This window comes from Phycodurus eques, chromosome 11 (genome assembly GCF_024500275.1).
Source record: "Phycodurus eques isolate BA_2022a chromosome 11, UOR_Pequ_1.1, whole genome shotgun sequence".
In the NCBI taxonomy this organism is placed as follows: Eukaryota; Metazoa; Chordata; class Actinopteri; order Syngnathiformes; family Syngnathidae; genus Phycodurus; species Phycodurus eques.
In genome coordinates, this window is record NC_084535.1 from 24,868,289 (window position 1) to 24,892,549 (window position 24,261).

A 24,261-nucleotide genomic window follows, 5' to 3' on the forward strand; every position below is an offset into this window, starting at 1 on the left:
CGCAAGTTGTGCACAGCTACATAAGATTAAAGGAAGAGTGGCGTGATAGGGGCAGCCGGCGACCAATGCAGAGTTGGTACACGGCAATTATTCACCTTATTCACTTAGGTATTTTAAGTCTATCTGTACCAATACTTTTGAAACACTAACGCAAATTCTTTACAAATAACAGAATAGAATAACCTTTTAATGTCAATATACACATGAGAAAAAAAAGAGAATTTATTGTATGTGTGTTAATCGCCAAGCGAATGTTTACTTTGAACTTGGCTTGGGGCGATCGGGAGTAACGTCATGCACGCTGTGATCGTAACATCTATGATCCACTGGTGAAGGAGACGCCAGACCTCCTTCCTCTTTCATCTAAAACCACTTCATACATCAACGAACATGTAAGAATGGATGTTTTATATTTTTATGGTTTGTTTGTATTGTTTTTGTGACAGTGGTAATTTTGGTCTTATGTTTGTTCCACATATATTGACAAATATATATATAGCATATATACTGACAAAATATTACCATACCATTAGCGCTGAGACAAAAATGTCAATAACTTGGCTAAGTTGACTTCAAAATTAAGTCGATGCAGCTCCATCGGGAACCTCCAAAAAAAGAAAAAGAAAACTCCCAGAACCAATGTTTCACATGGGCATTTATTGCAGATGGACGCAGTGTTGGACCACTGATAAACGTTGCCAAAAATGACAGAGAATCGTCTGAAAGTGATTTTTCAGACACTATTAAATGCGTTACGGACATATAACATGATGTATGAGGGAGCTGAATGGTAGGTAGCGTTTTTTTGTTTGTTTTTTTTACCTAAAATTGCTTGCGCACTAATGCTAATCGAGAATGCTGACCATTTAGCAAAGGCTGGTCTCAAATTCTGTGCAGAGTTCATACCATACATACATGATTCTAAAAAGATTCGATCGTGACAGCCCTTACATACCATACAATGAGATTGAAAGCAGCTCCTTCCTCAGTCCAAATATTCATTCATTCATTCAGCTTCCGTACCGCTTATTCTCACTTGGGTCGTGGGCATGCTGGAGCCTATCCCAGCTATCTTCAGGCGAGAGGCGGGGTAGACCCTGAATTGGTCACCAGCCAATCGCAGGGCACATATAAACAAACAACCATTCGCACTCACATGCACACCTACGGGCAATTTAAAGTCCTCAATCAACCTACCACGCATGTTTTTGGGATGTGGGAGGAAAGCGGAGTGCCAGGAGAAAACACACGCAGCCACAGGGAGAATATGCAAACTCCACACAAGCGAGGCCAGATTTGAACCTGGGTCCTCAGAACTGTGAGGCAGACGTGCTAACCAGTCGTCCACCGTGCCGCCAATACCCGCCAGTGCAAACATGTAAAGTAAAAAAAAAAATACATAAATAAGTAAAAATATAAAATACAAGATAGTTACAACAGAAGATAAATAGCAATGCAAGAAGATAATAAATAGCATTGTAGTCTAAATAAGAGTATTACACAGTACATGGATTATTGCCCAAACGCACTGAGTATTGCAAGATGTAATTTATCCATCCATCCATCCATTTTCTGACCCACTTATCCTCACTAGGGTCACGGGAGTACTGGAGCCTATCCCAGCTATCTTCGGACAGGAAGCGGGGTACACCCTGAACTGTTTGCCAGCCAATCGCAGGGCACACATAAACAAACAACCATTCGCACTCAAATTCACATGGGCAATTTAGAGTCTTCAATCAACCTACCACGCATGTTTTTGGGATGTGGGAGGAAACCGGAGTGCCCGGAGAAAACCCACACAGGCACGGGGAGAACATGCAAACTCCACACAGGGGGGGCCGGGGATTGAACCACGGTCCTCAGAACTGTGAGGCAGATGCTTTAACCAGTCGCTCACCGTGATGCTCGATTTAATTCAACAAACTCAAATATTGCACAACAGGTAGATGAAGTACACACAGAGCTCAGGGTTTAAACTGTGGAGTCAAAGTGGGTATAGGGTGGTAATTGCTTTTGGGGGGGGGACCCATTCTTGTTCTTGTTTTTGATTGGCTGCAAATACAAATAAGTATCAAATTTGTTCTAAATATGGGGGATTCATAATAACGCCGCCACACTGAAGTCAGATATTTCTTTTCCCGGGATGCAGCAGCCAATTATACTGGAACGGGGCATGTCCTGGCGAGAACAGCAGTGGGATTGATAACTTTGCTTTGATAAATCTGGAGCAACTCGCTAAGGGGAACAGGTCAAACAGATCCCTGCCAGGGAGACAGCTGTCCTTGTTTATTGTGTTTGCTCTGCTGAGGAAGCGTGAAAATGCTCATCAGGGAGAGGTGGGGGCAGCCTGATGTTCTTCTGCGCTGCCTTTACCGGTCTCTGTAGCCTTTCCCCGTCTGCCATGGTACAGCTCCCATACCTAATGCAATATTGTCATCAGGCTCACAATGGATGAGCGGTAGTAGGTCAGCAGCAAGGTGGTGTCCAGGCTGTGCTTCCTGAGGACTTTCTGAAAGTGTAACCGATGTTGGGCCTTCTTGATGCAGGGTCCGACATTAACAGTGGCCAGGGCCACTACGTGGCTGTCTCGGGCAACCACACATGTATAGACCAGTGATTCTCAACCAGTGTGCCAGGGCACATTAGTGTGCCGTGAGCGCTCTTCGGGTATGCTGTGGGAAATTATCTAGTTTTACTTCATTCCTCAAAAAATTATTTATTTCCAAGAAATAATGTATCTTTATTCATCTGTGTGTGCCAGTGAGGCATAGTGACAGACAGAACAAATGAATGCTCTTCTATTTGATGTATCCTCTTTTTGTGACATTTTCGTTTGTTGGTGTGCTGTGAGATCTTTCAATTGTAAAATATGTGCCTTGGCTCCATAAAGGTTGGAAATCACTGGTATAGACGCTTTCCAGCTGCCGAAAATGGCCCAGAAGTGCATTTTAAGTTCCGGACTGAAATAATTTTATCAGGGTTTAACAACAATCTCCTTGGCTTTCTCAATCTCAGATCAAGACTGTTTTCCAACACCCGGTTGACAGCTTCAGACCTCCTCTTTGACGAAGAGGTTGTTGTCGTGGGCCGGACTGCAATCGTGGGTGTAGAGACAGACATTTATCTGCACACGGTGCTCCGTGTGCAGATAAATGGGAGGTGGGGGCCAAGTCTCACTGCCTGGGGCCTGTTAGTAAGAAAGTCCTTCATTCAGGCACGTAAGAGGAGGGAAGCCAAGAGTTTCCAGTTTGGTGATGTGCATCAGTATATCAGGGATGATTGTATTAAAACTGAGCTGTAATCCACAAAGAGCTACCAGGCCTAGCTCAACATAGTCCTTAAATGTGCTGGAGAACCAGTCTCTCGAAGCACTTCATGATTTCCGGAATGAGGGCCTCAGGCCGGTAATCATTTAGACTGGTGATGGGAGACGCATTCAGCACTGGGATGATGTTGGCTGATTTTAAACAGGGCCGCATGACTACCTGGACCAGAGAGTTTGAATATCCTGGTGAAGAGGACTGCAAGCTAATAGGCACACGTCCTGAGCACCTTACCAAGTACTTTACATTTGAGTTAACAAAAGTAGCCAGAAGCCTTCTTGGGTTTCACTGCTAGGAAACAGTGAGTGGCGTGGTGCAGGAACTGGGTTGGGGTCGAGATGGGGACAGGGCTGGGCAAGATGAGTGCTGCTGTTATGTTGTTTCAAAACAAGCAAATAAGTCATTTAGCCCCTCTGTTAGCTAGACAGGTGGGATTTGATGCGCTTTTTTATCCTCCATCTTCATCATGCAGGGTTTCTGCTTTGGGAAAATCAGAATGTTTTCATCTACAGTCATAGTTCCAATACAGAACTTCATATAGTCAAGGAACTGATCCTGTTAACATTTCCAGCTCCTGGTGTTCAAATATGCCCCAGTATGTCTGTTCAAAGCAGTCCTGCAATTTGGAGATTACATTGTGAGACCAGGTTCTAACAGTTCTTGTGGTAGACCTGTCACTGTGTCTGAGCGGAAGTGTCGTCTGGGGAGAGCGAGATGAAGAGATAGTCTGATTTACAGAGGTGGGGGAGGGGTATGCATCCTTTATGTTGGAGTAAACATGATCCAGGAAACTTGACATGTTGATAAAAATTCAGGAGTAGTCTTTAAGCTTCCCTGATTAGAATCTCCTGCAACTATGTGGCACAGCTGGGACCAAGTCATTGCTTTGCAAGTCACAAGGAAAGGCCTCTTTATACTCCCGCAGCGAACAACGCCTGCATTGCATCACGTGGCGCACGCGGCCCGTCTGCGTCGCTTGACGCGCACACGCCAAAAATTCTTGCTACGCGTAGAAAGCCGCGGAGATCATCTCTCATGATTGGTCCGTTTTAGTCACATGCTGTGATGATGTAATCAGCGTTCCTCCCGGTTCCACATAGCACCTACGCCGCCCCCTTCTTGATCGATTTTGCATCATAATTAAACGTATAATCTGGTCATCTATGTCCAGTTGTTCTAGCAGACTCAGTTCCACGGTCGCCATTGTTGTTGCTTTGTTCCTTGTTAATGAAAGGAAAGTAAAAACGACTACCGGAAATGGCCAAAAAAATGCAGAGGAAACTCCACCCTGTGGTGTCCTAGCCAATACCAGCTGTAGCGACACCCCCGACTTGGAGGAGAACTGCAGCAGACTTTCAAAACAGCGCGCGTGGGTTGTGCTAGAGTATGAAGGCAAACTGCGTGCGGGGTAGCCGCAGTGACGTCAGTGCGGTCGCCGTCCGCACGAGTATAAATAAGCCTCAGGTCTCAAGTCTTTCCCCTCAAGTCCCAAGTCATGACAGGCGAGTCCTAGACTTTGAAACTCAAAGTCAAGTTTCAAGTCCTAGACTTTGAAACAGGACTTACGACTTGACTCAAGGACTTGCCTGTCTCGACTTCAAGTCGCAAGTCCTAGACTTGAAACTCTAAGTTGAGGACTTGCGACTTGACTTGGGACTTGCCTCTCTCTACTTAGGACTTGACTTGGGACTTGCTGTCTCACTTGGGACTTGACTCAGGGCTTGAGGGCAAAGACTTGAGACTGGCTTTTGACTTGCAAAGCAATGACTTGGTCCCACCTCTGTCCTCTATGTGGACACCGTTTGGGTCGATCCGTTGTTGTTCATTATGGTGTTCAGCAGGAGCGAAAGCGGTGTGTTTATGTTGGCCTCTGATGGACTAGACACCAACGTAACGATCACTACTGTTGGCACTCTCGGGATACAATTAATAATCTACAAATAATCTTCTAATGTGTGCACTCGTTTCATCTCAAGGTCTCATCTTTTGATGTAAAAAAAAAAAAAAAAAAAAAAGGACTTGACCGTATAGAGCAGTATAGATTACTACCTACGAACAGGAGGGACTACAATATTCAAAAGGAAAAAAAAATATTTTTCTGAGAAAAGAAAAGGGCCAAGTTACTGGTAAAATGTTACATTCCAGCCAGAGAAGAAAATACAAGCACAGGGATTTTTTTTCTGGTTGACTTGTTAAATTTTTGTCTCATCAAAACTAAAAGAACAGACACAGGCAGGTTTGAAGAGGAAAAACAAACAATCTGCTCATCTGATTAGTGATTACAATCGCACCACCGGATCAACTCTCCAAAGCTCCAGAAAATAATCCTTACACTTCATGGACAGAGTTCATTCAATGGACGTGTACAGTAATTCTGTATTGTGAGCATTTAGCAACGTTAAGGTGGTAACTTTGTACATCATAAGTCAAGTGTCTAGGGCTTTATTTAAATTTCAGGTGTGAGTCAAGTTTAGTAAAGCACATAACAGTTCCCAAGGAGTGCATCTACACAGGTTGGCTAAATTCTTAGTAACCTGCTGTTGAAGAAAGCAAAACCCACAACGGTCACCAACTTGCCACAAACAAAAGTAAACGTTAACAAAAATTACTATTCGACAACTATGAAAGCAACTATGATGAACAGACCTTGCTTTTTGTGGTCCAACAAAACAATGTAAAAACTAAAATGTAAATGGCCCAGGACAAAAACAATGGTTAACTTAATAGTTTGCTTTGAAAACCTTCTTTCTTTGCAGTTAGGCGATTTCTCTAACTCTCTGTGAATCTGTCCACTAATATTTTGTCCCACCTCTTGAGATCTAACTGCTGCATCAGACACGCAGGGTGTCTTCAAGCTGTGCAGGGTATACTTTAATCTGAAGACTACCAAGGCATTCTGGAGCCAAATGTGCTGCATTGTGTCAGAAGGCGCAAGTCGTGGAACTTCCAACAGAATAAAGTGTGTGTGTGTCCCCTTTTCTTTAAGAGAAGGGTAACAACAATTGAGCCTAAATTAGTACTTCTCTGATGAGTCAGGGTAAAATGGACTGACAGATGTGTGTAAACATCTGGCGGTCATCACACTTATCCATAGCAATACACATGAAAAACTCAATTGTGCTCTCTGCTGTCTGTATTGTGCTAGTGCACTGTATTAGACGAACTCGCTTTACAACAACATCAGACAGTATACAAATCAGAGCTCACCCATGCATTGAATCTGTCTTTTGTTCTTCTGTTGTCTCAGGCTTTTTCCACATCTCCTTTTTCAATGTGCCGATTTCCAAGGCAAAGGACTCAATCAACTACAAAGAAACAAAACAATTTAAAAAATATATATTCATGGAAGGAAGTGCAAAGTCTACGAGAATCGCTAAACAAATGGATACACAGCATGTAGAGATGTTGAAACAGTTGATCAAACAGAAGGTGGAAAGGACACAATGAGGCATCAGAAAGAATCATGTGTTTCCCATATGATTTCTCTGATAAACTGCAAGCGTAACACAAAATTGTGAATTAATGTTCATTGTTCAATGTGTAATGGAAATTATTAAGGTGTTAAGAAGTAAGGGAGGTGTGGGATAAGTTTCAGGATCGCCAACAGACAACCATATCAAATAGTTTAATACAAAGATGCTATTCAACTACTTGTTCCAATTATTTTCTGGCCTGTTTAAAGACTCCCACGGATGACATTGGCGAAGGTGTTGAAGTGTCATGTAGTTTCTTTCATTAATAAATAGGCGAGCTTAGTAAGTAGTGTGTACCCGTTGAACGTATGTTATCAAACTCTAAGCTGAATGAAATGAAACGAAAAACTGTCAGAAATTAAAGATCTCAATAAGCTCACATAAATTCTTAATGAACAGTATCTGCTCATTTTAGTTCCTAGAAGCAGTCCACAACCCTGACAGTAACATCAACAAACGAATAAATTCATTGTTAGCATCCTAGGAAAAATAAAGGATGGATGGATAGAAGGAAGGCGTATTCATATATAAACACTAAAATTACAGGAGGCCTCTCTCATCTTTTTAAGTGGGAGAACTTGCACAAGTTGGTGGCTGACTAAATATTTTTTTGCCCCACTGTAGTTTGGGGTTTTGGCTTGTACATGGAAATATAGTGAAGGTTAAAGTTTAGCATGGATCAACACTTTCTTAAGTTCACAGGGTTCTATACTACTTGGTGTTAACAGAGGTCAGATCAGGAGCTGCTGGAAAATGCAAGCAGTATAAATTAAGCCAGTACATGTCCAGGCCCGTCTGAAGTTTGCTAGAGAGCAAGAGATCCAGAAGAGGATTAGGAGAATGTTATATGGTCAGATGAACCCAAAATAGAACTTTTAGTCTAAAAACTCAACTTGTCGTGTTTGGAGGAGAAAGAATACCGAGTTGCATCCAAAAAACACCAGACCTACTGTGAAGCATGGGGGTGGAAACATCATGCTTTGGGGGTGGAAACATCATGCTTTGGGGCTGTTTTTCTGTAAAGGGACCAGGACAACTGATATGTGTAAAGGAAAGAATGAATGGGGCCATGTATCGTAAGATTTTGAGTTAAAACCTCCTTCCATCAGCAAGGGCATTGAAGATGAAATGTGGCTGGGTCTTTCAGCATGACAATGATCCCAAACACACCGCCCGGGCAACAAAGGAGTGTCTTCGTATGAAGCATTTCAAGGTCCTGGAGTGGCCTAGCCAGTCTCCAGATCTCAACCCCATAGAAAATCTTTGGAGGGAGTTGAAAGTCTGTGTTGCCCAGCGACAGCCGAAAAACATCACTGCTCTAGAGGAGATCTGCATGGAGGAGTGGGCCAAAATACCAGCAACAGTGTGTGAAAACTGAGGACTTACAGAAAACATTTGACCTCTCATTGCCAACAAAGGGTATATAACAAAGTATTGAGATCAACTTTTGTTATTGACCAAATATTTATTTTCCACCATAATTTGCTAATAAATACTTTTAAAATCAGACTGACTTTCTGGATTTTATTTTTCTCATTTTGTCTCTCATATGTGAGGAATACCTATGATGAAAATTACAGGCCTCTCTCATCTTTTTAAGCAGGAGAACTGGTGGCTGACAATACTTTTTTGGCCCATTGTATATATATATTTTTTTTTAAATCCAGAAAAACATGAGTGCAGTAATCCACTGAAACAAATATGCGGCCGATGAGATAAAGTTAGACTTCAGCTCACTTCCTTTTTTAAAAAGGTTGTGAATGCTGTGACATGTACCTTTAAGAAACTGCTTTTCCTCTCCCGTTTGTAGGACTGGTGGATGTTATGGGTGGACATCTTGTCGAACCTCCTGGATAGCTAGCTACCTGGGAAGAAAAATAAAAAAAGCTTTTTCCCTCAAAAACAATTCCGAATATAGTAAAAGCTACAGTAATTACGCATTTCTAATTTCCAATGTTTTTAACATATGCCAACTAATTATTTCATTCATTAACTTTTTTGAGGAAAGAATATACTCATTGAAATACTTGATATATAAAAATACCTTATATTATACAGTATATTTACAATAATGACAAGTCAGTATAATCATAGATCATTTTACACTTGAGACGACTGTATGTGAGTGCCGGATGCACATGTCATGGAAACAGTGAGTCCCCGCCCTGGAAGTCCCTGCAACTTATCATCACGGAATACAGATACAGTAATCCTCCGCTACATCGCGGTTCTCGCTTCATGATATATTGCAGATTTTTATTACAGCTGTTACTCTTTAATCTTGTATACTGTTTGTACAATATTTTTGTGTTACCCATTGCGCTTGTTCTCTCTCTCAATATGTTAAGAACGGCCACATGAGAAAAATGTTTAGAACGATATATTTTCCCAAAAACTTTCTAGCTAAACGATAGTATTGTTGATGTTTTTTTTTATGCCACTGATATTATGATATTCGAGCATGATAAAGAATTGTACACATCTTAGAAATTCTGCCCTAGCAATCAAACATATGAGCACAACTGTGTAATGTTCTCTCGTTTACTAGATAAAAGTAGGGCTGCATGTCACAATAAGAGCTAGTTTATATATAAAAAAAAAAAAAAGGAAACGTTATACGTGTCCAAATAAAGTGCTGAACTTGGGAAAAATAAAGTTTAACTTCCCCTCTTTGGCATCTTAACACAACAGTGAAGTCTCAAACATCCATCCATCCATTTTCAACACCACTTATCCTGGTTAGGGTCGCGGGACGCTGGAGCCTATCCCAGCTGACTTCGGGCGAAAGGCGGACTACACCCTGAACTGGTCGGCAGTCAGTCGCAGGGCACATATAGACACGGACAACCATTCGCACTCACATTCACACCGTCACTGAGTGGGAACTGAACCCACGCTGCCTGCACCAAAGTCAGGCGAGTGTACCACTACACCATCAGTGACTAGTCTCAAACAATTTTACATATTTAAATTTAACGAATCTTAAATGAACCGTTTTAGAGGTTATGTTTTTGCAAATCTTTTGTTTAGGTTCTTAATGGTGTTTCACATATTATACGCACTTTTAGTAACTTTTATTAAGAGATCCCAGTGGGAAGTTCCCACTGAGAAGCAAGCACAAACATAAATGACTCATTTGACATTTGTTCCAAATTTTCTCTTCGTCAGCCATTTTCTGATCTTTCTCAGTCTTTAACTCAACTCTCTCTCTCTCTCTCCCTCCCTCAGTTGCTGTCTGGTCTGTGATTTCAGTAATTAAGGCCTGCGATGCAGATTTGATTGGCTGAAAGGGTGGTGGAACTTGCATGTGATTGGTCGGTACAGGTCATGACTACAGTAAAGCCTGAAATACGTTGTGCTGCTTAAAATAGAAGCACACCGTATGTCTTGAATCATAACATTTCTTTTTTGGCGATGGTGAGTACCGCGACTTAATGACCTCTGTTTTAAACGATGTCGGAACAATTGAGCGACCCAGAGTGAGCTGTTCACCTCTGTAGCACACTAGCTAGTTAGCACGCGGGCTAGCGAACGTAATACGTAGTTAACGTTCCCTAAAATGTCCCAGTTGTTTGCTTCTACTGAACCAAAGCCACGGCACGCCAGGTCTTACCATAACAATGAAAATTTATCGAGTCCGGAAAAAAAATGTCTCGTGTCCACTGTATTTATGTAACGATACTCTGTCCTATTGTTCTTCTGATTGGCTAGGACCAAGACAGGACTTGTACTTTGTACCCTCAAAATGCGTTTTTTTTCTTTTTTCTTTGAAGAGCAGTTTTGCTACTCATTTCTACAATAAAAATATGACAATATAATGGGGGAGTTGAATGTATGTAGGACTGGAACTTTTTCTCTTTAAACCTGTCCTGTTCAGCTGCATGGCCAATCTGTAGGCCTTTGTGGTGGAACAGTTTTACAGTACTCCTTCTGCTTATTTTAAAACATTATTATTATATTATGATAACATTATTATTATTATTATTTAAAAGGTTATTCTGATATTTATTGAAAATACAGGGTTTTAGGGGACAGACAGCAACAGAGTGGACAAGGGGAATAGGGGTGCAAACCACAGCAGAACAATAGTTGGACAGTCTTGATATTTGACCACAAGTAACAAGTTACAACAGTCAAATCATGTTCATTTGTCCGGTGAGGACATGCAACAACTAACCAATAGGACAAGATGAGAGAGGACAGGAAAGGATGGGAGAAAGGAGTAAGGCAGTGCTACTGATAAGTGGTGCGGTGGGTGCGGTGCGGTATCGGACCACTTCCCCCCACGCCCAATCCCGATCCACGTTTTACTGGATCGTGTTACAGCCGCCAAACTGTGCCATTGCATGTACACACATCATACTGCTACTTTTTAAGAAAAACACAACCGCATCAACCTACTCTCTGTTGCTGTGCGGATTAAAAACAGGTTTTATAACATTGTGAGGAGTAAACAATCACAAAATTTATATGTACGGAATCCAAACAGTTCAACTGTTCGACTGACTCCACAACGCCCCTAATACTAATACTTTAAACCTCCTGCGCAGCCCGTGCTTTCTCAGAAGCAACGCTGCACTATTTGCATATCTGTTGTTGAGCAATACTGGCCACTCATGCCAAAGTAGCATCTGCTCCATTTACACACTGATTGAGGAGTATCTGCAACATTTGCACAATCAACATTGTCCCAGATTATCGCACTACTCGTCACTTTAACCTGCATACACTCCTTGAAGTCTCGGCGCCCTTTGCACAATGGTCATTGCACCGGACTATTGCAATATTAGTCATTCGAACTGCTCTAAGTGCTTGAGGACTTTTGCACAATTGTATCATCTTTTGCACAATTGTAAAAAAAAAATAAAAAATTGCTCAGTGACAGGTTTTTTTGACAATGTCTTTATGTCTCAAAAGTGTTCTCCGTCAATTGATTGTCATACTAGAGCAGCCCCAACTACCGGAGACAAATTCCTTGTGTGGTTTTTTTTTTGACACAAATAAAGATGATTCTGATTCTGATGTTATTTGGGGCTAAAACGTCATGTCAAAACAAAGCAACGTATTGGGGTTTTTGCGAGTTCAGGAGGAGTTGTGTTTCCATTTGTGTGAGCCATATATGTGACTCAGAATCCAAGCCAGAGAATCAGGAAGTGTCTTGTGGTTGTCAAAGAAACTGAAACACTGTGCCAACATTTAATCATTTACAGACCCTTTACACTAAAATGGAATATCATGGCAAAGTTTATTTCCATAATTCCATTCAAAAAGTTAAACTTTCGTAGGTTATAGATTCAGGGCCCACAATTTAAATCATTTCAAGTATGTATTTTTTTACATAATTGGGGTTTCCAGCTCATAAAACCCACAAAATCAGGAATTCAAAAAATTAGAATACTGTGAAGAAATCACCTTGTACTTCTCAGTTTTTGTAGAAAGAAGAAAAGGAAAAAATTAGGGTCACATTAAAATCAATCAAAATATGGTACTTTAAGAACGATGTTAATCTTCAATACTTGGTTTAGAATCCCTTTGCTTGAATCCCTGCCTCGATGTGCCGTGTCATTGAGGCAATGAGCCTGTGGCATTGCCTGGGAGTTATGGAAGCCCAGATTTCCTTGATGCTTGCTGTCAGTTCTTCTTTGTTTTTGGGTCTGGTGCCCCTCATTTTCCTCCTGATAATACCTCATAGATTCTCAATGGAGTTGAGATTCAACGAGTTGGCTGGCCAGTCAAGCACAGTGATGGCATGGGCATCAAAACAGGTTTTGGTGCTTCTGGCGGTATGAGCAAGGGCTAGGTCCTGCTGGAAGATGAAATCTTCATCGCCATACACATCTTCGACAGAAGGAATCATGAAGTCCTCTTAAACATTCTGCGGTGACCTTGGATTTAACAAAGCAGAGTTTTACCAACATCTGCATTGGACAATGCACCCCAAATCTTTGAGTTTAGTAGATGATTAGTGTGTGACACTCCATTCAAAATATTTATGGCCTCCAAAATCTGGGATGATTTCTTCACCGTATTCTAATTTTTTAATCCCTGATTTCGTGGGTTTTATGAACTGGAAGCCCAAATTATGTAAAAATAAATAAATACTTGAAATTGTTTAAATTGTGGGCCCTGAATCTATAATCTGTGAAAGTTTATTTTTTTAATGGAATTATGGAAATAAAATAAACTTTTCCATGATATTAAATTTTTTTGGAAAGGGTCTGTATATAGACAGTGACAGTTTTGTCATGGCTTTGTTTCAACTCAACAGAATTAAGATGTGACTAAGTGGCAAAAATTTAGGAGGAGGAAGGTTTACACACAAAAAGAAATACTGCATTAATAATTTTTTATTACAACATTTTTATACATAGTCTTCAGTTTATAAGAAGTTCAAAAATAATTTAACAGTTGACAATCTAATTTTTGTCACTAACCTCACCAAAGTTTGGTCAAACTCCAAAGTGTACAACTTCTGTGGCTTTTGAATTTCAAGGTACTGCACCACTGTTCTCAAAGGCAACATAAAGGACTAGGCAAAAATAGGTCTTTGCTTAATGTTGAGGGTATCACTCCCAACAACCTGTCTCAACTAATTGTAATTTGTAATTTTCTGTTTTTATATTTTCAATAGATACAGTAGCCAACTTGTGTAAATCCTCCAATCTTCTTTCACAGCTCTACAGTGAGCTGCTGAGTAATTCCCATTGTACTATGTGTTAATGAATCTGTGAAATTCAACATTTTAAATGAAAACATGAAAAATGGGAGCATGAAGAGTTACCGGTAGGCCAGTCACAATTTTTTAAGACCATATATTATCCCCGAATCTAGCACAAAACGATTTTAGTTTTTTAATGCCTCGAAAAGCATCAAAAATAAGGCACACATTCTTGTTTATTATTATTTTTTGCTTTTAAATCATTATCATCATTAACACTTCCTATTTCTCTATTAAATTGTTTGTCTTTATTCTGTGATATGGATCCCCTTGGGTCTGAAATCAAGAATAAAAAGCTGCAAGACGAGCCTGGCTTTTATGGAGCCTTCTATTCTGTTTATCATCGGTTTAGAAGCCCAAACCGAATGAAAGCATGCCATATAAACAGCTCAATCGGAATAAACAGGCCGAATCCGAATGGAATTTCATTTGGTTTCACACAGGTGGAATATTCCTTTTGCCAAACAGATTAGAAGTCAATTTTCACCATTCGGAAAAGCTTTGTCTGTGCACGCTTTGTCTGGACATAAATACGCGCCGACGTCATTGTTTACGCACGGCGTAAATATGGCGGCTCCCGACGGAGCTCATAAGTGACGAAGATCTTTTTTTTTTTTTTTTTTTTTAAACTTGATTTTTATCAAGCGTTTTTTTTTAATAAACATAAAACATTCATCACGGTAGTTGTACTGTAATGAATAGATGACGGACCTCCACCTTGATCAATGAAATGACGTCCACGACGAAGTGCACGTCACACGGCTGTTCCGTTTAAATGTAGTGCATTTGTATAACTGATCAGAATAGATCATGTCACGTAAACAGGTGATCAGAAATCTTTAATAGAAATTATTTTAATCGGAATGACAAAAAAAAAAAAAAAAAAGTCTATGTAAACCCGGCTACTGTGTGATTGGTCCGCTGAAAACGAGCACTTCACCTGTCAATCAAATATACATTGACATTCGCTGTAGTCAACTACTGGCTGTGGAGTTTGGAGTATTTGACGGAGCCACATAAAAATCCGCCGGCGTTCCATGAGCGGCTAATGACACAGCTGTCCAACTCTGTTAACTGGTTGGGACAAGTGGTATACAAAATGGATGGATAGATATCATACTGCAGTCACGCATAGAGTACCAAAAGTATTTCATCAGCACCCCTCTTTGACTGGGTGGTGCTGCTGCCTTGAAGGGTAGAATATTATTTAACAGAGAACAACTTCAAAGTAGCAAATCACAAACATCTAGAGAGCCAAATCCCCAGGCCCACTCGATTTAAACAGACGCTCAACACAAAGGACTGCGGTGACTAGCAAAGCATTCACACTGCACATTACACCTCCAGCCACACCCTGTACTCTTTTGCCAAAGCCCCAATCGAAATGCTGAACTTCTTGTGGTCAGGCATACCACTTCCCCCATGACAATGGGCTTGCTGGTAAAACTCCAAACCAACTACCATTTGCATTCACTTGACATTCCAGAAAACTGACAAATCTAGTTTGCACCACTGTGACCCACACCTTCGAGGGGCAAGCTATACTTTACCCGGTTCTATTAAAGCCATTGACCGAATAGGAGTAGCCAGCTGCGCCTTTCACCCTACAATCTCAATAACAGGTTGCTTGAATGGTGAGGTTTAATAGGCTTATTTGCTTATATGTGCCCTGCGATTGGCTGTCGACCAACTCAGGGTGTACCACGCCTCTCATCCAGAGTCAGCTGGGATAGGCTCCAGCACGCCCATGACCCTAGTGAGGATAAGCGATATGGAAAACGGATGAATGGAATCCTTTAAAGGTCCTGTATTTTACCAAACAAACTTCTTCTAGCATTGGGGATGTTATCATGGCTCTATAGTGCCTCTGTAAACATGTGAAATATGAATTAAAATCATCCAAGCATTCCTGAGTTCCAGACGTTTTTCTGCTGAGGCCTCAAATTAGGACATTAAAATTTCGCTAGCTTATCTATGTCACTCGCGAAGATCTCCGCTTACCACAGTTAACGCTGTCAACATAAACACGTGCACTCTCACAAGTTGTGAGGATTCGGTCTTCGACACAAAGGAAACCTATCAGAGGAAACAGGGCGGTCTTAGCCAAATAAGGAAAAAGGGGATACAAAACTGGGTCTAACAGAAGCATCTGTCAGAGGGGCCTTTTCTGGACACGAGTACGACAAAACCAAGGTGGTTTTTTTCAATGATTTTGACACTTTTATACCAAGTCCATTTCAGAGAGTCACTCTATGGAGGTCTAAATAACCAAAATATGGGACATTTAATGTGCAAAGAAAAACACACAACATAGTATGACAGCAACGATGGTGAAAGGACATTGATAATTTTGCATTCCCAGAAGCTCTGGCTGACTATATTAAAATATTGTATCGTGTCTACTCTTATATTACAAAACAAAATAAATTCCATATTGTCACAGTGTGATCATACAGTGCTTTACGAAACCATTCTGATACAAATGATAATTTTCCAAGTAATCAATTTTTACAATTATGTATTATAAAAGAATCAAGGAACAGATTTGCTCCCACTTACTCAGTGTCCCTGTACGCACCTTGGGCACTTTCGGAGCTGCGGCGTACCTTCCTAAAGTAATTTCATTTAAGAGCGAAATAGGAAATACAGCAGGTGTACATTGTTTCCCCCGTCCTCTTTCATAGTTATCATACAAGGAGATAAGTATACAACACTCTGGGCAGGTCTTTGTGTTGTTTGAAGCGTTATTATTTACTTTAAGATGGGTTCCAGTGTTATTAGCATGTCCAAACGAGTCCCCCTGCTGGTCACGAATTACAGTACACCAACATAATGCCGGACCATGCGATGTGACTGTTGCGTACACGTACATCGCGATGACGATACTCAAACAATATACAGCGGCTGATATAAGTATTTAATGTCACCATTTTTCCTCACCAAATATATTTCCAACGGTCCTATTGACATGAAAATTTCACCAGATGTTGGGAACAACCCAAGTAAGCCATACATACAAAGAAAGTAGAAGAAATAAGATAAATAATTAAGCTGTGTGTAATAATGTGAAATGACACAGGGGTATTGCATTGAACACGCCAACTGGGATTTATTTAATACTTCGTACAAAAGCCTTTGTTTGCAATGACAGCTTCAAGACACCTTCTGTATGGAGAAACTAGTCGCATGCATTGCTCTGATGTGATTTTGGCACATTCCTCCACACATGCAGACTTCAACTCTTGAAGGGTCCCTGGGCTTCTTTTATGGACCTTGAATTTAGTTTTTTCCACAGATTTTCGATTGGATTCAAGTAAGGTGATTGGCTAGGCCCTTCTAGCAGCTTTACTTTTTTCTTTGAAACCAATTGAGAGTAGCTTTATCTATGTACTATCCCGATGAACTGTCCACCCTCGTTTCATTTTCATCATCCTCGTAGCTGGCAGCAGATTTTTGTCAAGAATGTCTTGGTACATTTGCCCATTCATCATTTCTTCAATGTGAATTTACCAGTACTATTTGCTGAAAAGCAGCTCCACACCATCATGTTCCCATCTCCGAACTTCACTGTTGATATGGTGTTTTTAGGGTGATGTGCAGTGCTATTTCTCCTCCAAACGTGGTGTGCATTATGGTATCCAAACAGTTCAATTTTGCACTAATCAGACCAGACTATATTCTCCTAGTATATAACTGGCTTGCCAAATGTTGTTCAGTAAACTTTAAACAAGGTTTGACATGCTTTTTTCAGCAATGGGGTCTTGCATGGGGAGCGTGCATACAGGCCATAGCGGCCGAGTGCATTACTCACTGTTTTCCTTGTGACAAGAGTACCTGCTATTTGCATGTCTTTTTGAAGCTCTGCACAGGTGGTCCTTGGCTCTTGGACAACTATTCTGATTGTTGTTTGCACTCTTGCAATCTTGCAAGGAGCCCCTGATCGAGGCAAATTTATGGTGGTATGATTGGCTTTCCACTTACATATTATGGCCCCAACCGTGCTCACTGGAAAGTTCAGAAGCTTAGATATGCACATGTAACCAATGCCATAGTCATGTTTAGCAACAATTAGTTTGCCATGGTCTTGAGACAGCTCTCTGCTCTTACCCATCATGAGATTTGTCTTGACTCACACCTTGGCAATGAGACCTTTTTATGGGCCATCAATTAGGACTGAACCAGCTGATATCCATTTGCACTGACAAGTGGCTGGATTGCGGTTTGATTCTTGATAGATTTTGGGTGCTGTCTTGGCTTTCCAAGCCTTTTTGGACCTCCCTTTCTTCATGTGTTCAATACTTTTTCCCTGTGTCATTTCACATTATTACACACAACTTAATTTCTGGTCTTATTTTTTCTACTTTCTTTGCATCTATGGATTACTTGGGTTGTTCCCAACATCTGGTGAAATTTTCATGTCAATAGCACGTTTGGAAATACATTTAGTGGGAAAAATGGTGACGTGTTAAATACTTATTTCAGCCGCTGTATCGTGCAGCCCTATTCAAAGAGCAATGTATTAGAATTGTACAGTGGCTATAAAACATTTACACAGCCCAGTTTAAATCCAAGGTTTTTGTGATGTAAAAGAATGAGACCAAGATAAATCACTTCAAAACTTTTTCCACCTAACACTCCACTTGGTCTGTGCGGCACCCACCGTGGGGTAGAGCATAGGGTAGCGCAGGCACGCTGGTGGCACAGCGCAAGTGTGCTCATACTTTGTGCTGGTTGTCAACCGACTAACCAGCAAGTAACCTGGTGCCTTTTCCCGCTGCTTTGAACATAAAGTGGGCCACAGCTCGGGAATATGTTATTTGTCAATGTTAAAACAGAAAGCCCTGACTTTACTTATAATATGGTGAAGGAGAAAGAGGTGGCAGAGGTGGAAATGAACAGCAACTCAAAAAAGGGCATAAGTCCATCCGATCCTAACGGCACAGCAGGATCTGGGAGTGTTTAGGCTCGTCCATGAGCTAGAGCTCGATAAAGACCACTTGGATGTGTACTTCAGGCTAAGCAAGTTGAAGTTTGACGGCCTGTGTGCGATGCTATATTTTAAGATAACATTTTTATTCGAGTTATCCCAATCAGAAGTCGGGGATAATCACCCAGATTGCCATCTGGTGAAAAATGTCTATTTTTCAAATTTTCTTTATTTTAAAGGTCATAAAGCGAGAAAATAATCATGAGGTACAAAAATATTGCCAAATGGAACAGCAATAGCTACGTTTTATGTTACGTTTTGGGTTTGTGTTGTGCCATTAAAAAAAACACATCCGCACAAAAGCTGGTATTCTCCAAAAATACTTGCCGTTTATTCAACCAGCAACTTTTTAGGACGGTTGTACAACACCTACTCATTAATATGTGAACCAAAAAAAGGAGCCACAAGTTTACCCAGTATTATGGGGTGAGTTGACAAGAGAAAAGGAGCTACCCTAATTTCTCGTGTAGAATGCTCACCCCCCACACCCAAAAAAATGTCTAGTCAATGGTGCGCATTATACATAGGTATAAGGGAAAAGGCCGGGGGGGGGGGGGGGGGGGGGGAACTGTCCCAGTTTATAAATGTATGCTCCCATCTAGTGATTATGAAAAAGCTGTACACTTTCATTCCAATATGCCACCACCACCTAGAGGTTATGAGAAAGATGTACACTTTCATTCTAATACACCACTGCCACCTAAAGTTGTAGCCTACACTTTCATTCCAATATGAGAGGGGTAGGTATGACTGCATAATACCGTATTTTCCGGACTATAAGCAGCTACTTTTTTTCCCCGCACTCTGAACCCTGCGGCCTATGCAACGATGTGGCTAAAATATTTCGCTAAGGGCTATCAGTAAGTAAGTATAAGTGCAAAAACAAGACAGGCCCAACTTGTTTAAACGTACTGCCAAACTTGTTTGACCGTAATGCAGGGCTAAATATGCTTAAAACATGACAGTTTCCCACAATGCACTAGGGTTTGGGCATGCACAGATTCCTCCAGCGTGTAGAAGATGACGACTGCTTTTTGGCACACAAACAGACACAAGGAGATAAGTATACAATGTTCTGAGGCTCTTAACCCTTGTATTATGTTGTGGGTCAATTTGACCCATTTCAGTCTTAGTGTTGGCCAAAGTACAGGTTATCATTTTCTTTTTTTCATGAAATTTCGTGACTTTTCCTCATCTAGGGTCATGAACTAGTGTGCAAAATCTGAACACTGTGACCTGTAGTGGAATGTCTGTGCAGTTTGTATACAAAGATGATGTTGCGGGTCATTTTGTAGCTGTTTAGATCTCAAGTCTTTTTGGTGTACTTTATTTGGATGCCTCTGAATAGCCATTCAGACCCAGAGACCTAGGTGTGTGTAGAGGAGGAACTTTCTCTCCCTTGTCCTTGTTACTGTTCTCGTGTCAACACGCAACACAAATCCCACCGCCTTGGAGATGAACTTCAGAAGAGAAAGCTGACTATGTTAGGAACAGTCAGAAGAAATAAGCCAGGACTTCCCAGTGAAATTCTGAAGATGCAGGGCAGACCTCTGCATTCCTCAATATTTGTTTTCACTGAGAAAGCAACAGTTGTTTCATACTGCCCAAAGAGAAACAAGAATGTTCTTGTAATGAGCACAATGCAAACAAATGCATCTCTGAGCACAAGAGAAGACATGAAGCCACAAATGATCCTTGACTACAACTCCAACAAAGGAGGAGTTGACAATCTGGACAAAGTCACAGCAACGTGGTTTCAGTGAACAGGAGGATGAATAAAAAACATGACTTTTCTGTTATGTTTGAGCTGTTTTACTGCCGTGTTACAGGCACTGTTTGGAAACAATTAAGGTATGTAAATAAACATTTACAAAATCTTTCTTGTGTAAATATCAAATTTCACAACGTATATATCCGCAGCGTATAGTCTGGTGTGGCTAATATATGTAAAAAAAAAAAATTAAATTTCTACAAATGTATCGGGCGCAGCCTAAACTCTGATGCGTTCTATCGTCCGGAAAATACGGTATATACAGTTGTGCTCATGAGTTTACATACCGTGGCAGAATTTGTGAAATATAGTTTGTTTAAATATGACTGATGACTGCACAACAACCATCAATTTCTTTATGGTCATCTTTTGTTTGATAATGCTTTTCTGAAATGCTTCACAGTTTAATTTGAATGCCAATAAAATAAAATGTGTTTCACCTGGCCCTTCATGTTTTCTTTAAAGAATTACACCCATTTTACAAATTCTGCCTGGGTTATCAAACATATGAGCACAGCTGCGTTTCCTCATTTACTAAATAAAAGAAGGGCTGTGAATTTCAAAATAAGAGCTAGTAAATAAAAATAAAGTATTGTTAAGTACCGTAATTTCTCGTGTATAATGCGCATTCTTTCCCAAAAAAATTGTTGTCAATAGTGCACATTATACATAGGTATAGGGGAAAATGGAAAAAAACGTTCACATTTTATAAATGTATGCCGCCATTTAGTTGTTATAAAAAAAACTGTGCACTTTCATACCAAAATGCCACCGGCCCCTAGAGGTTATAAAAAGGTGTAGCCTACACTTTCATTCCAATATGACAGGGGGGTACGTATGACTGCATATATGTACAGTTAGGCTCATAAGTTTACATACCCTGGCAGAATTTGTGAAATGTTTTTTTTCTAATATGACTGATGAATGAACAACAATCATCATTAATTTTTTTATGGTTATGTTTTGTTTAATGATAATGCTTTTCTGAAATGCTTCACTGTTTAATTTGAATCCCATTAAGATTAAATTAAATGTGTTTCACCTGGTCCTTCACGTTTTCTTTAAAGAATTTTACCCATCTTACAAATTATACCTGGGTAATCAAACATATGAGTACAACTGTGTGTTTTCTAATTTACTAAAGAAAAGTAGGGCTGTGAATCTCAAAATAAGTGCCAGTAAATTTAAAAAAAAAAAAAAAGAATTACGTGTTCAAATAAAGTGCTTAACTTCAGAATAATTATTTGAAAAAACTAAAAAAATACAGATAACACTATGTTTTGATCATATGGGTAGAAGCAAAATCATGCATTGTAAAAATACATAATACATAGGTAGAAGGGTTTTCCAGAAATTTTAGTTCAAACATTTTTTGTTACTGCACCAAGTGGAAATTCTGATATCAGTTTTTAGGCTTTAGTATAAGTTTTATTTCAATTAAGACGATATATTTAAATGTTAATTTGTTTGCATGGTTATTTTTGGCTGCACCAGTGATATGTTAAAAAAATATTTTGTTGCTTACTTGGTTTGAACCACTGTGGCACTAGATTACAGGCATATAAAAAGGATCGTGTTGGGATAACTTTAATTTAATGAACAAAAATTAAGGCAGTTGAGTCCATTTGGATGTGCTCGCTTTTTTTCCTGAAAGCATTACCGAGGTATCGGCTCGGGACTCGGTATTGGCAGATACTTAAAATCAAGTGGTTCGGACTCTGTAGCAAAAAAAAATAAAAAATGTGATCAGGACATCCTTAACTTCTATCGTTACATCGTTGCGGTCCCTTCTCAAGGTTTCAAGTTTTTCCTTGCCAGATTGGGGAGGGTTAGATTAGGTGATGTCGTCCATCATTGCCAACTGTGTGGGCCTGTGAAGCCATTTGAGACTCTTTTGTGATTAAGGGCTATACAAATAAACTTGACATGTAATTAAGTTACATTTGCAGTTCTGTCACTTTGCCCAAATATTAGTGCCCCATAATGGCTCTAAATCCTAAATGGTAATTGCCACATTTCAATCACATCTTGATGATTTTAGTTAAACTCCATTGAGGTCAATCATTGCCGACTGTGTGGGCCTGTGAAGCCATTTGAGACTCTTTTGTGATTAAGGGCTATACATATAAACTTGACATGTAATTAAATTACATTTGCAGTTCTGTCACTTTGCCCAAATATTAGTGCCCCATAATTGCTGTAAATCCTAAATGGTAATTGCCACATTTCAATCACATCTTGATGATTTTATTTGAAATCCATTGAGGTGTTTGATCAAAAGAAAATCAAAAACACTCACAGTCATTGTCCAGAGAGACTTTGGGGCCTAAATATTTGGATGTGCAAGAAAAAAAATATTGTCTTGCTGAAGGACACTTGGAATAAGCAAAAACATTATCCACCTATGGTTTACATAAACCTACAGTAGTCCAGATCCAAGTGGTTTGGCCATTCACAGTGAACGTAGCAATACCGAAAATAAATGTGCGACTCATCAGCCAGTATTAGGTAAAGTGAGAAACTTTATCTGTCACATATTTGAGTCACGATTGCATTAGGGTGGCATTTCTATTACACACCAGTAAGAAGTAAGCATATTAGCAGATTTGAGACTTTCTGAGCAGATTAAAAAATGTGTTTGAGAAATACCAGCCTGCGGAAGGAAAGATGAAAAATAACAAAATAGGCTAAAGATCACAAATCCTTATAGCAACACTTTTTATATAGCAGTGTAATCACCTTGCAAAGACTACATAACACACTGCTGTGTGAGTTGGCTGCATTCAGGAGCCATTACTAACAACAACAACAACAACAACAACAACAAAAACTGCAGGACGGATTTGGGTTTTTCGGCTGAGATGAAATATCACACTATTGTATTCACTTGGGAAATACTTGAGACTTAAAAGGATCTAAGGGCAGGCTCCAGGCTCCATTTATTCCCCCCGACAACGTGATTGATTATATTGACGAACAACAAACCCATTTCGACATAGTACAGAAGCATTTTAAATGAATTCAAATATGAATGTCGATTGATGGTCCAAAACAAAAGAACTTATTTGAGATGGAAAATCGCAATCGCTGTCGCGTACGTCTTGCCGTTTAATTATGATGCAGTTCGTTCGTGGGGATGGCTGGCATGCTGAACGAACTCAGGATGGTTTCTCCCGTCTTCACCATCTTCCCTCACAGCTCAAGAGTTCTAAAAAGCACCTTTATGCGTAAAAGCGTGTGAACGATCATGTGTGCCGTGGCGTCGTGAATCGAGGGTATTTGTACACAGCTGTTGAAACAGGTGGTGGCAAGTCGAACAGCAAGTCCCACGGTATTCCTCGAACGTAACGCAATAAACGCGCCGTCAACAATATCTATCACGATTGCCTCAAGAGACACCCGATGGGGGCAAAACACGGAACGACGTGCGTTGATAGGCGACACGCATAAAACTTCAAACAATACGTACTTTTGTGATGTGTAGATTTGTCAGAAGAACCCCTCACTAATATAGCAAGTGGCCGGGATATGTCATTACGGGTCCATGTCGTTGTCGCCTTTCTAATTCCGTTAACTATTCAATTGTCTCATCGTAACCTGGAAGGAAGGGAAAGAAAAACACGATCAAGAAACACGGCCGGCGGGTTCTTTCCATTTGTAGACTCTAACTGAACTTGGTTCCTATCCCGACTTGGCTGCGTATTCCTCTTTGTGGAACTTTCTGAACCGCAAGACCTAAGGGTGAGCTTCCGCTTAAACACTTTCACAATAAAATGTAATCGACGGGGATTTGTTCGTCATGTCCAAAAGATTTTCTTCGGGATAGATAATTTGAAGCTCTACGCGTGTACGGAATACGAGTGTGTTAGATTACCTTTAGTTATCTTCATTTTGTTGGAAAGGGATCCATTTTAAGGGATGGTTCAAAATAAAAGTCATGAGAACAGATCGAAAGACATCATTTGGTCAGAGGAATACATAAAATA

The 24,261-nt window shown here is 40.3% G+C and overlaps 1 protein-coding gene across 3 annotated transcripts in view; it reads right to left on the reverse strand.

Moving 5' to 3' along the window:
* rin2a (Ras and Rab interactor 2a) overlaps positions 1-23,995 on the reverse strand; it is a 64,515-nt gene extending 40,520 nt beyond the window's left edge. The window contains exons 1-3 of one of the 3 annotated variants that reach the window (XM_061690993.1): positions 23,745-23,995; positions 8,576-8,664; positions 6,534-6,631 (exon numbers count right to left, since the gene is read on the reverse strand). In XM_061690993.1, coding sequence (XP_061546977.1) covers positions 6,534-6,631; positions 8,576-8,635 — 158 coding nt within the window. In that variant the 5' untranslated portion in view covers positions 8,636-8,664; positions 23,745-23,995. Of the gene's footprint in view, positions 1-6,533; positions 6,632-8,575; positions 8,665-23,744 lie in introns of those variants that run through there. The other 2 variants (XM_061690994.1, XM_061690996.1) reach the window with 2 other exon arrangements.
* Positions 23,996-24,261: the final 266 nt, after the last annotated feature.